At 33.9% G+C, this 14,206-nt stretch overlaps 1 protein-coding gene across 1 annotated transcript in view; it reads left to right on the top strand.

The window, feature by feature from the left end:
- The window catches only part of LOC118270731 (T-cell leukemia homeobox protein 2), a 36,488-nt gene extending 24,305 nt beyond the window's left edge, over window positions 1–12,183 (top strand). Inside the window, exon 3 of the mRNA XM_035586490.2 lies at window positions 11,634–12,183. Coding sequence (XP_035442383.1) covers window positions 11,634–11,934 — 301 coding nt within the window. The 3' untranslated portion in view covers window positions 11,935–12,183. The remainder of the gene's footprint in view (window positions 1–11,633) is intronic.
- The last annotated feature ends 2,023 nt before the right edge of the window (window positions 12,184–14,206 follow it).

The raw sequence follows: 14,206 nt of genomic DNA, 5'->3' as shown, positions 1-14,206 counted from the left end.
TTTAATCACATTTCGTTTCGGTATCTCTCTAGTAACACCCCCTACTATTTATTTTTTTATATTTTCCATGTACAGAATTAACACTTCTACAGTTTTATTATATGTCACACATTATGTTCACATATGTATAAAACCACCCAGTTACAATCATAAAACCATATCCTTTTCAATACCTACTCCGATAAAAGTGACATTTCAATTTCATCAAGCTAAAATGAGGCCCAAATTATACGTGAAATCATTTTTAATGCAATCAGCGTTCATCTGTCAACAATGAAAACAATACATGAATGAAACACAATAAATTACACCTCTCTCATAAGTAATAGTTTAAACTCATCCATAAACAATGGCTCCATGCATTATGATCTGTGCCTTCATTGATAATCTGTGTACACAGATAAGGATGTGACAAACGAATGTATTGAACTATCGATTTTATTGTCAGTCGATTCTTATATCGATTTCTATATTTGAAATTAATTGTAGTTGTATATTCGTGTAGGTTTTTTAATGCTGGCCATTTATCAGTTTGAATTATGGTGTGTATAGTATAGCTAATAGAATTTTTGGTATTGTGATTTGTCATCGTTCGAAAGTGTAGAAAGTCTTGTATTAGTACGCAGGATCACCTGTCACTAGGAGATTAATGTTACTCGTATATTTATTTAAATGTATGTTCTAAATTGCATTAGCCTTTTAATATTATCCATTAACCTGTTGAGATGATTTCATTTGACATTTTAGCATACAATCATCAATTTTCTTTAGCAATTTCTTACGGTTTCTCCCGTAACACTAAAGGAGTTACTTAGAAATGGTATCAACGTCACGCCTTTCATCCCCGAATGGATAGGCAGAGGTGCACATTTCGGCACGTAATGCCACTATGCAATGTACACCCACTTTTCACCATTTTTGTTTTAATTTCCATGTAATAGGGAGTGAGCCTATTGCCATATATTGGGCAATATTTAAAAATGGCTTTTCTTTAAAATAGGATAATCTCATTAGAGGTACTAGCACTTTCAGTAGATAATATGTCTTAATAGGTATGACAAACCTGTTAAAACGTATATAAATACACATGATAAACCAATACGAATAATCTTTATTATAGTACGAATTGATTTACAGAAAACAATAACAGAAATCTCTCTATACGAACGAACCCACCTATGCAATAAATTACACGCGTAACAATATATTCGCTCGTACACCCAATCAATTCGTTCCCCAAACCGATCCAAATTGCTATAACAAAGGTTAGAGAGAAACAGTTAAGTGGACGTAGTATTTATATATACGCTATGTATACCACATCAAGCAGGCGGTAACAAGGGGTAGCTAGGGAGATACATTTTGTATGAGCAACACAACTCGGCAGTTTGAAGCATCAATTATTAACTGCGGTGGAAAAGACGAACGCTCGACTTTTTACATGTATTGTACCCGTTTGTTTGGTTTATTGCCCATTTTTGTGACTTTTACCGTCGTTTTGACGTTATTTTTATATCCTATCCTTCTCAAATACACTCAATGTAGTTAGTTCTACAATTAATGTTACCGACTTTTTTATATTTTGTGTTCTTAGTTAATTTTTATCGCGTTTACAGTTGGTGTTAAGTAGTTTTACGATGGTGTAATGGAAACACAGTTCGCAACAGTTTTCATAAATATTGATGAAGCATTAAAATTTAAGTACCTACGTTTTTAAGTAAATTATTTCTGTTCTCAACAACTTTACAACTACTTAATGTTGTTTTACATCTTAATCTTTCCATAGCTTTTCCATTTAGTCGATATCGGTATGTAATTATCGATAATTTGTAAGTACATCACTATAAAAGTTAATTTTAGTTCGTGCCTTTAAAAGTCGTTCGTGTTCGTGCAAAGTGAACCTTATTACGGCATTTTCTTGCTATTAGGAGTAAAGCTTCGTAAGGCAATTTCCTCAAACTATTTACACATTCTAAAGGTCGATGGTCATTTCCCTGGAATCGTGTTCGACTATCGACAAATCGAATTGGAATCGTTGCACGATCTAACACGTAATGTTACCCACGTACCAACATGGCGGCCCTAGGCGTCTCGTTTCCTTTATTTATTTACTCACCCTGTTTCATTTTCTTCCTGTAATTCTTTTCCCCTGTATAAGTGAATATTAAAACTCCACGAATTAGGGTGTCAAGAACTCTTCTGCGAAAGAAAGTCTTATATCAACCGCTGAGAGTTTGTTTTCCTATAAGATTTTCTTCTGCGATTTAATTTCGCGAGTACATTATTTGCAAAGGATAATGATGTCTATTTTTGTTGGTGTAAAGTTCTAAATGGTTTGTTTGTTGTTTCTGTAGTGTCTTGTCTTTTGTATAATTGTTGCTTGTAGGTTGTCTCCTTAGGAATTAGGAAACAAATCCGTTTGCCGATTGATACGGGGGTTTCTAAGAGGGGAGTGATGTGTTTCGCAGTCACTCGTTAATTTTTATTGCACGTCGTCTTTTCTTATGTCTCCTTATAAGGGGAAAGATGTATTGATGCTGTCAAATGAGGAAAATGGGTGTTGCTTACTCAATATGTAAGCAATTACTGTAATAGATGTATGTTTACATTATATATGTAGGTTTTCTCTAATGTGACTAGAAGCGACTCAGTCTTTGAGGAATTAGGGTCCATAAGTTATAAGATCTAAATTATATGACAGTTTCAATATAAAAATGTATGTAGCGACTTAGTTATGTCCAAACAATATTCGAAGTAAACCCTTTTCATAGAAATCTAAAGCTTCGGTTTTTTTCTTTTTTAAGAACGTTAAGAAATTAGGATTGTCTCCTGCGTCGTAAGTGCGTTTAAAAACATACAAGTTCACATACACAGGACACCCATACCCGTAACAACAATTTGTGGATCACACAAAGAGTTACTTCGTGCGGAAATCGAACCCGCTACACGTTACGCGGCAGCCGGTTTGAGCTTAAATGATAAGGATCAACAGCAAATGATCACCACCATATAAATGAAAGACCGAAAATTATGAAGAAATTCGCAAGCCCCCATACATTATGCAAGGAGTTTTTACTGGAACATCTTAAAGTTTTAAAATCCTCGCCGGATTTATTTGAGTGTTTTGATAACTGGGGGCTGAAGTTGTAAAGTTTTATCGTTAGAACATTTTTATTGTACGTCTGTTCGTGTTTTGTTTCTCGGGAAATTTTTACGTAGGTTTATTGTGTACTTGGTATATGTACAAGTGTTTGTGTGTGTAGTTTTGTGAAAATATCTGCGAAAAATTTGTTTTAATTTGTGGGCTAGTTGAAATGGTATCGGTTGTAGATGAATACATTTTTATACAACTTCTTTAAAGGTTTGATGTGTTCTCCTTTGGTCTTCGTTTTACGTTTCGAGTAGAATTTGTCTCTCTGCACTAGAATCCAGCGTAATCATAACAAATAATTTTAAAGGAACCGCCTTCACATTGCAGTTTTCATTTTTGTAAGTCAGGTAATTGCCGTAAAACCATCTCCTCCGTAAATCCTTCTCCTAAATCTGAAAAATACTATGTAGAAAACCACATCACAATCGAATTAGCCAAACATGAGATAATCGCACACATACAACATACAGTACCCTAAGTACGAGATTGTTTTACGTTAAACGATAACAAAACGAAAGCGCGGTTAGCGCTCTGATTGGCCGTTTCGAACAAACCAACCAATGAGAGCGCAGAACGCGCTCGTTTTGTTCACGTTAAACGTAAAGAAATCTCATACTAAGGGTACAGGAGTTGATTAAAAAACAAATGAACCGTAATACTCTAAAAAAGGTAACATAAAATCAACTTTATTAAAATGAGAGAATCATAGGCGCTAAGCAAATTATTTAGACCCGATTTTAAAAGAGGAGGAAAAAAGAGAAAAACTGTAGAGAGTTAGCCAAAGTAATTAATAAAGCAGATCTTAATTAGCTAGCATAAATTTGTTTGAACGAACCACGCTGCCAGATGAGGAAACATGGATGTAAAGATACTGGATAAATTTCTATTAGAAGAATGTTTAATCTTTGTGCTTAGTAATCTATATTTGTCATTTAATTTTCTATTTTAGGAATGGTAAACCCTAGCTTGGTATGTAGTCTACTGTGTGTCATATACCTAGCAGCAAAGAAAAGGGTATGTATGATAAATTTTACAGAAACCTCATTGAATTACTTTAAAATTCTATGTAGTAACTAGTACTCAATGTTTAGTTATAGGATGTTCATTTAAAAGGAATTCTTACGAAAATCATACATAATTTTAGTACAAAATCTTCTGGTTAAACCTATTAACAACGCCTGTTCTTTCCACTATCTTATATTTATGTACCTATTTCGTATCACCTATATATCTATATGATTAGGTACAGAGAGATCTTCGTCACAAAATTCGCTTAAATCAATAAAAACAGCGCATGCTTCAACCCTTTCTTAAACACAGTATCATTGCCCCCTATTTTACCTACCCATAACTTCGTATAAACTTGTGACAGACATACCTACACTTTCCGAAGCCACATCCAGCCAGCACCGTTACCAACGATCCTCTATACTTATAAAATAATCAGCTTGGAAATGCTAATTGTTCCCTCCACGTTTGGCTTATTTAAAGGGAAGTTTAATTGTTACCCGCTTTATCTAATTATAAAGACGCGAACTCAACTCGAAACTCCACTCTAGTGGTGTACCATCCCCATTATTTTATCGATAAATTCACAGCGGCATTGTCTCTTGTTAATTATTTATCGATATGAATATTTATCTCGTACGATAAAGAAAAAATGTGCTTTTAATTAAATTAATTGAAATGCTTTTGCGGATCGGATTAAAATGTTAGCTATAATTTTTATTTTGCATATTTATCGGATGGCATGGGCGGGTGCTTTGTCTTTGAAATAAATGTCTCGTGCTCACTATTAATTATAATGGTGAGTACGTAACGAGTCATTAAAAGATGTCTCGGAAAACATCGATAAGAAATTTTATCGATATAACGTACAACACTACGCTTCGTACATTAACCGTTCTAATAAAGTTCTTGCAACGTTATAATAGACTTAACGCTTTGTTCAATCATTCATTATAGCGCTTCACGCAAACCGACGTAATTAGAGCTCTGAAAACAAGCAAGATCTCCCCTTTTCTCATTAGGGACTTCATTACTGAGGGCGGTGGGGAAGGTCTGGTTAAATTGGCCTTTTGTAGTCCTACTTCAGGGTGGTCATATATCAGTCCAAAGTTTGAATTCAACGAATGAATTAACTTTATATTCATTTGTACGTCAGTTTTAATGAAACGTGAATTATTGTGGAACTTTCTTCGCTTATAAACTTAATTTTGTTTCGTATGGTTATAATTTTGGTTGTGTTTTTGTTAATGTGAAAGATATTTTAGTTAATTTGTGAAATTAATGAGTGGATTCATCGTTATATTGTTTGGTTAAGAACTAATGAATTAGGTCTGTACCTAAAAAACTGTAACGTTTCGTCAATCATCGTGCCATTTTTTGGGGTGGGAAAATCATCAATGACTTCTCACACATTAAGGGCAAGGCCTTGGGCAAGGCGAAAGGGAGTGTCAGACTCTTACCGACTTAAAACCACCTCCGTTTCAACTCCTGCTTTTCGGTATACCCGCTAGGTTGTCCGCAGCTTCAGAGTCAGCGTGACTACCAAGATTAGGAGTTCGTTTCCACATTAGTTAAATGACCTAAGAACAATCCGATTTCAAATTAAAGACTGTCAAAATTTGAATAATTGTAAATTAACATCTACTTACCCCTTTATAGAATATACTTTACCATAATCTTTCAGACCTATTCCTATATTATTAGAGAAGATATAAATTTGATATAACCCAACACTAAATAAAGCAACCTCCTTGTATCGACTAATTAAGATACCATTAAACTTTTCCAATGCACCCAACATTAATTTGCATGTTACAGAACAAAATAAAACGTACACAACCATTAACTTTATTATAAAGAGCACAGAGTACAAAATCCAATGAATAAACATTTTATAGATGAATAAAGCTTTTAAGCGGAGTCTACACGATATCGCAACGTTGGTAACTTAAGAGTCTCAATTATGTAAGGCCTTTATCGTAATTGAAAATTTTTTGGAACGATACTCTTGTCAATGTGCTTAATAACGATTAAGTTTTTAAGTGTTCATTAGTGTGCACCGCCCTTTGTATTATGTTCTGCTTGAATGGTTCGAAGTATTTAATGTTGGAATAAAACTGAGATTATGATAATAATCGATATCGCGAGTGAATTTCGCGAGCCTGAAGGAGTCATAATCGTAAATGTGTGTTAAAGAGCTTTTTGCATATTTTTAGCTGTTTAAAATAAGTGGTTGGGTATCGATTGGGGATCAATCGGGAGTTTTAATCATTCGATTTATAAATTTTGTTTAAAAAAACTTTTGAAATTGCTACAAAATGAATTTGTGTCATACCCTATATGATTCTTAAGACACCTAACATAGGTAATGGGCGTATTCTATTCATGATAACATAAATTTTGTTTAGACAAAGGCTTTATCCTCATGAAACATGACATAGAATAACTGTTTTGTTGGTTAAACACTAAAACTTAGAACAAACCTATGTTCGTTTCATGATTCTTTTCACTATTGGTTAAGTAAAAATTCAGGCATTTCTGTTCAATTTTACGTTCTATCATCTTAACTTTAAATCTTTCTTTCCATTCTCAAAGTAATTTGACTATCCTAGCTCGATCCGAAGTGATTGATTCTTAAAAAAAAAAACATGTGTAGGTAATATTTCTCGCAGAAATTCGTTCTTTAAGATTTTCGTTCAGACGCCTTCATTCTTCAAGAACCTAATGATTAAAATCATTAAATTAAAAAGTTCAAGAAGTCTCATGTTCCACCTGATAAAGTATTAAAAAGGCGGAGTATCATTTACGGTAAAGTGTGTTCACCCCTTTTAAGTAAAGGCCGCTAAGAGTTAAGTTGTGGCATTATCTAAGTACTTGCCTACTTATTACCGCAGATATAGTTTTAATGGATGTGGTTTGAGCGAAGATGGCGCAGTCGTGATGTTAAGGTATTGTTTTGGTTGTAAACTAATCTTTGTTGTTGAGTTTTTTTACTGTATTACCATTTGTTAGCAGGTAAAATAGTTATACACTCATGAAACATGAATAATTTCAGTGTTTGAATACATACATACATAACTTCACGCCTGTAGTAGGCAGATACACTAGAACGCCAATTGCTACGATTCTTACATACTTAACATAGTATTTTAATGTACTTACTTTATGCCAATTGAGTCAATGCTTTGACAAAAGAACAGTTTAGTTTTTTGTGTCAGATATACCTAAGTAACACATTAAATGCTATAGGGGCAAAAGAGACCGGCGCAAGCAGAGGATTTACCTTCAACAGATTTTTGTTGGCAATCAAAGTCTTAAAGAGATTTTTTAAAAACAAAACACCTATCCATTCATGAATCTATTTATAAACACATTTACTTATACAACAACAGCCTCAAAGCCTCAATATTAAACAGATTCACAACATAAAATAACTCCTAAACTTTACCTCGGCACAGAGCCATTAAACAAAAGCGATGTCGTTTCTAGTAAAACGATATACCCTTGTTAGAGATGGTCTAAAATTATGGCGACCCGATCAGTTGTGCAACTGGTCCAAGTTTGGATTGTGGTTGCAGTGTTGTGGTTGGCTGCCATTATGGTCCTTTCAAGGGGAAAATATGGTGACTGGTTGTTGGCTGTTTGTGCTTCGTAGACTTCGTGGAGTTAAATCCTACGTTTTTGGAACGTTTTATGAGTAAGAATTATTTGTACTACGTACGTACGTACGTAGTATTAATAATTCAATGCTTCTTGTAGTGTTTTCCTCTTTTAATTCGTGTATATTAGTTGGTAATGTATGGATTTTGTTTGTTATTATCAGTGGAGGTTTATTGTGAATCTTGTTTACGTCTCTTATTAAATGCAGTATGCTAATATATTATTGTCGTTATCTATGCAGATACATCCTTTATCATTAACTAGCGACCAGTCCCAGCTTCACATGGGTGCAATCGTGATATATTATACCTTTATACCTGTATTATACATAAAAACCTTCCTCATGAGTTACTCTATCTATTAAAAAAACCGCATCAAAATCCGTTGCGTAGTTTTAAAGACTTAAGCGTTCATAGGGACATACAACATGACAGAAAAAGCGACTTTGTTTTATACTATGTAGTGATGAAGTATTGCCCATTGTGCTATTAATTTTGAAATGTTTGTCCTTTGTATTTTTATATGGTGTACAATAAACAGTTTTCAATCAATCTAAACGTAACAAATGACATTAGAAATTTTAAAATAACATATCATAAAAACCGAAATCAATACGACACAGCAACAAATCAACCGACTAGTCGGTCGACTAATCCAGCGACAAGTTGACGTATAAATTATGCAAATACGAGCCGTCGTGTTAAGAGGGTTGGCTTGAAAGTTATCAGACGGTGTACTTGACTCTTGAAGATCAAGCGCTCACTCGGGCCAGTGAAGCTGTTCGAACTGCTAATGAGATTGTATGCGACTTGCTAAAGATATCAGTTGACTTATTCGCAGGAGAGGCGTAGGTGTGGTATAACTAAATGTACTTAGAAGTAAATTAAGGTGTTCTGTGAAAATCGTTTGGGTATAAGTCTGGTTAATCATGGTCATGAGTTTTAAATAGGATATCATGTGCATTACTTTCTACAGGAATATACCTGAACTCTTACTTCATTTCGACATGCCTTTTATCCCCGAAGGGGTAGGCAGAGCTGCACATTACGGCACACAATGCCGTTTTCACCATTTGTGTTATAAGACCCATGTGATAGGGGTGAACCCATTGTCGCATACTGAGCACAATTCCAAACTCTGTGCTACCACTGAGAAAATTTCTGAAAACCGAAAACAAACAGCAATACTTTGCCTGACCTGGGGATCGAATCCAGTCGCACTTGCAACCAATCGACCAACGAGGTAGTCTGTGTCTCGGAAAATTTGTTATCTTTTGATACAATTTATCCGTTTATGAACACAATCATAGAAGGAGGAAAGTTGGTAGGGAGACCTTTGCCCTGCAGTAGATCGATCACGGCTAACAATAAAAATAATTAAAAATGAACACAATCTTCAATCAAAATAACTTGGTTGAATTATCAAGGAAAACAATGCAAGTTATGCTAGCAACACAAGGAGTTTCTCTTGAAGAACCACTGCTCACTCGGGCCAGTGAAGCTGTTGGCAGTGCTAATGAGATTGTATGCGACTTGCTAAAGATATCAAGAGATGCGTAGGCGTTGTAAAATGTATAGCTGAATGTCCCTTACGTGGTAAATTAATGTGTTGTTTAGAAACCGTTGGAGTGTAGAAACTGCCTTGCACAGTAAAACTTGTTTTAATTTAGATCCTTAGACGAAACCAGTAATACCAATTTATTCTTATTCAACTTCACGCCTTTTATCCCCGAAGGGGTAAGCAGAGATGCACATTATACAACCACTTTTCACCATTCGTATTATAAGTCCTATATAATAGGTGGTCAGCCTACTGCCATATACCGGGCACGTTTCCAGACTCCGAGCTACTACTGACAAAATTTTCGAAAACCCGAAAAATGCTCAGCAGTACTTCGCCCGACCCGGGAATCGAACCCGAGACCCTTTGCCCGATAGTCGCACTTGCAACCACTCGGCCAACGAGGCAGTAATACCAATTTACTTAACACAAAACGAACCAAATTGATCGATTTCGCAGAACGTTGGTCCAATCAATACCCCGCCCACTGAATTACGTGTAAAACTAATTCGCCTGTCGTCTTTTGGTAGGACAAGCGGTACTGACGCTGATAGTGGGTACATGAATCAGGTTCCTTCGATAGAATTCCAACTTTATTGGTTTGTAATAAAGTACAAAATCTGGTAGGGGTTAGACAGTTGTTCACATTTCTGAAATGTCTGGACCTATTTTGACGGGACTTATTTGCTGACTACTAATTTTAGTTTAACAACTATAGTGAGATATACCAAATTAACTAAAAAATCACGGTTTACTCACGCACGTTAATGGAGAAAAAATTCTACTAGTTTCGAGTCACAGAAGGACTCTCCTGGATGCGCGACGTCGCCGCTACTCTACTCATGATGAGTCCCTTTGTGACTCGAAACTAATAGCACTTTTTCTCTATTAATGTACATGAATAAACCGTGATTTCTTAGTTGACTTAGTGGAATATTGTAGACAATTCCAATCACCGTCCTATAATTGAGAATTTCGACGCCCACTAACTAAGGTGTAAAACTAATTCGCCTGTCGCCATTTTAGATGTAGCGTTTAATTGACAGTGATGACGTCACGCCCCAGTGTCAGATCTAAAACTCATGTATTATTTACGTGGGTGTCAGGTGTCAGCAAACGTGGGCGATGTTTGTGATCATAATTAGTTTGTGTTGGCAATATTTCATTTATTAGTAGATTTTATAATAATAGATTTTCTGGTAAATGGTTGTTATTATGTTTAGATATTGGAAGGTAGGTCGTTTGTCGCTTAAAATAGGATCGTTTTCTTTGAGTCTTTATCGAAAACTTTACAAAAACTGAAATGTTTCGCATCATCATAATTATTGTTACGGCTTGTTTTTTTGAGGGGGAAAATCATCCAATGACTTCTCCCGCCTTAGGCGAGGCTAGAGTGTCAGCCTCATACTAACTAAAAAACACCCCGTTCCTACTCCTGCTTTTTGAGCCGAAGCCCCGCAGTATATCTATGGCTACAAATATTTAGTACATTATTCATGTAAATGTCACTAACAAAAATATCTTGCTAAGAACATAATATTACTAAGTTAACGTAAAACAACTAAAAGCCCAACCTACACGAAATTTACTATCGATTACCAATCGGTTACCGTTCATAATCATTCATAAATAATACAATAACTACAACAAACTCGAATACAAATACAAAATACATAATCTTAATATTCTCTGTCATAAATACACGAGGCTTATTACCTGTGTATTTATTATTTACTGGCAGACTAGTGAGCCAATGGTTCGTGAATAATTTGACTCGCTCATTAATGCCCTGTTCACTGGTCAACCTGCATTGTTTACACATGCTAGGCCTGCAATTAAACTGATTTATTGATAAATCGGATAAAAATAGTTTATTGGATTTTAACGGACATTTTCGTAGTTAAGTTGGGGTATGTTTTGTGGAATCAATGTGTGTATGCTTTCTTGAAAGAGATCATCGTTTCTGTTGACTCAAATTACATTTAAACGTTAATCGAATAAATTAATAGAAATGTCAACACATTGGATTTATACGAACAACCGATGAAATAAAAATTATTTATTGTCCTCAAAGACCATCTTTTTGCGATAGCGCGAATATCGCATTAGCGATACGCTTAGGATGGATAATTCTGTCTCAGCAATTTAGACAATATGATCAAGCCGATTATAATCCAACACGCTGTTTCTCATACAAAAAGAAATTGAAGTTTGCGTTGTTATTCAATACTAAAATTATTATTCATTGTTACAGACGCCAAACAGCCGAAGAACGCGAGGCAGAGCGGCAAGCAGCGAACCGCCTAATGCTCTCCCTTCAAGCTGAAGCCCTAAGCAAGGGTTACATGCCAGAACCACCGCCGGGCTCAGCACAGCTTTCAGCACTACACTATCAGAACTCCACCAACCCAGCACAAGCCCAACCTTCGAATACCGCATTAAGTGCTTTACAAAACCTCCAACCATGGGCTGGGAATCAAAGTAATTTTATAAATGCGCAAGCGGCGACCGCTCAGCCACCTCACCCGCCGCCTGTAGCGTCACCTATATGTTGATTCGTAGATTAAGTTTTAGAAAAGGAATTATGTCATGTAATGCGTACTGGCTAGTAATAAAGTGCGTTTTAAAAGATTTGAATTTCGAATGGAGCTATCGTACAGTCTGCTGATAATGTAATGATTTGAACGTAGAATTTTGATTAAAGATCTTTTTTTTTATTGCCGTCTGTAATTTTTATTGCCAGTGATATTTTTATGACTATAGCTTTCATTTATAAGAGATTTTGAACGATAGGTCCTACTTATACTGGTTTTAACCAATTCCATTAAAAAACCTTTTTTGAAGTGTAATAAAATCCCAGTGGAAAATGTATTATACGTTCATAAAGTATTCAGTTTTATCTGTATAATTAAATATGTGAAAATTATTTGAGTACAAAATATGAACAATATACAAAATTACTGACAATGACCTGTCTAAAAAGCTATGAGATCTGTTCAGTCACTTACCGCCACACTCAGAGTCATTTAATAGTTACTTATTAAACCCAGTTCTTAGCAATTGTTTTCGGTACAAAATTGTAATCATGTAGTAATCATTAAATGTCTCTGAGTACGGCAGTTAATAATTTGATATTCAACCCTCAGTCTATAAAATTTCTATAAACAGCACAAGTAATATAAAAATCAATTACAATCAAATTAGCTTGTCACAAAAAATATTACGAGCGTAATAAATGTAATAAAATGAATACCTATTATTATAAAAATACAATAATAAGATATAATAACTCGTTTCTACTCAATTTAGTATTGAAATTCGCCTCTAGTCCACGTAATCTACAATAAAAAATACATTAATGCAATAAATACAACAGATTACTTACGCTCTTTTGTATTTTTAAATTATAAGTAGCAATAAAAAATACTTAAATTTAAATGTAAATAAATTTTATCAGTATTATAATTGTAGTTATTTAATTATAAGTCGATAAATGTGTAATAGAATATTATCTAAGTCTGCTTATTTGATATGTAGCGAAGAATGTAAATTAATAATTATGGACTTCTTATTGTAATCAAAATTGTAATAATTATGTAGTCGGTATGCAAGATTCTTGGCGTGATTGTACTTAAAAAATAATAATACTACTAGATATTGCTTTTATACATATTTAACTCAATTTTATTCTATACATTGGCTATATAAGGAGCTTTAAAAGTATCTGCCACGGCTTTAATGGGAGGTAGTGTTGTGTTTCAAGATTACAATAGTAAATATAAATTATTGATTATGAGTATATATTATTTTTTCATACAAACACATCTACGTATGAGTTTGTTATGAAATAGCGATCTATTTCTCTGTTTCTGTGGCTTCATGCGTATTTCTGAACCACTTTATGCAGAGTAGGGCGATGTTTCGTTCTTTATGTTCTGAAATTCAATTAACTGATCCGGCACGAAATTTTTTCACTAACTCAACACTACCTCCCATTAAAGTAGTGGTAGATACATTTAGAACACCTTATATTATATAGTCCTTTCTATTATTCTATCCAGCCACTGGATTCGATCGCAGCAATATTACCCAGTAAACTAATAAGTATTTACGTATTAATAATATATTTAGATTATAATATTATGTACAATTATTGTAAATATTCAATAAGTTTATAGTCTTCGTATTTTATTTTTAATATTCACTCGGATCTCAATACTTATCTGACATTTTATACACAAAAAAGTGTAATTAATGTATAGATACTTACTCTTTTTTAAATATAAATATTTCATAAAATAAATTACAACAAAATATAATTTCTCATTTTGTAACGTAAAATAAATTGCGCGTTTTAAATTTAAAACTTTATGAATGTAGAAATGAATGAATAAAATAAAATTAATTCAAATAATTTTCACTCTCTGTCATTTTCGAACAATAGTGAGAGACAACTGATGTCTTGATCATAAATTATATTTATTATATGAAATAAAAAATGGCTTTTTATGAAATTTAAATTTTAATACATTCCAAGTGAAAAATAATTTGTAAATATTAGTTATATAATTACGTATAATAAGATATAAGCGAAGTAGCTCAATTCACTGTGAAATTTGTCTTATATTGCGTTAATTGTATTAGAAATGTAAATTATTGTATAATTGTCGAATTTTCATTGCGTTGGCTACATACACAAGGTGAACGTTTTAATAAAAATATTGAAATATCCATGTTGGTTTTATTTTTATTCAAAACTAACTTCAACCGTGGTCCTATGGGTTAAAAAGTATCCTATGTGTTATTCCAGGCAATAATCTACACCTG

Source organism: Spodoptera frugiperda, chromosome 13, assembly GCF_023101765.2.
Source record: "Spodoptera frugiperda isolate SF20-4 chromosome 13, AGI-APGP_CSIRO_Sfru_2.0, whole genome shotgun sequence".
NCBI classification, from domain to species: domain Eukaryota; kingdom Metazoa; phylum Arthropoda; class Insecta; order Lepidoptera; family Noctuidae; genus Spodoptera; species Spodoptera frugiperda.
Note: the sequence above shows the minus strand (reverse complement) of the source record. Positions and strands in the feature narration are given on the sequence as shown.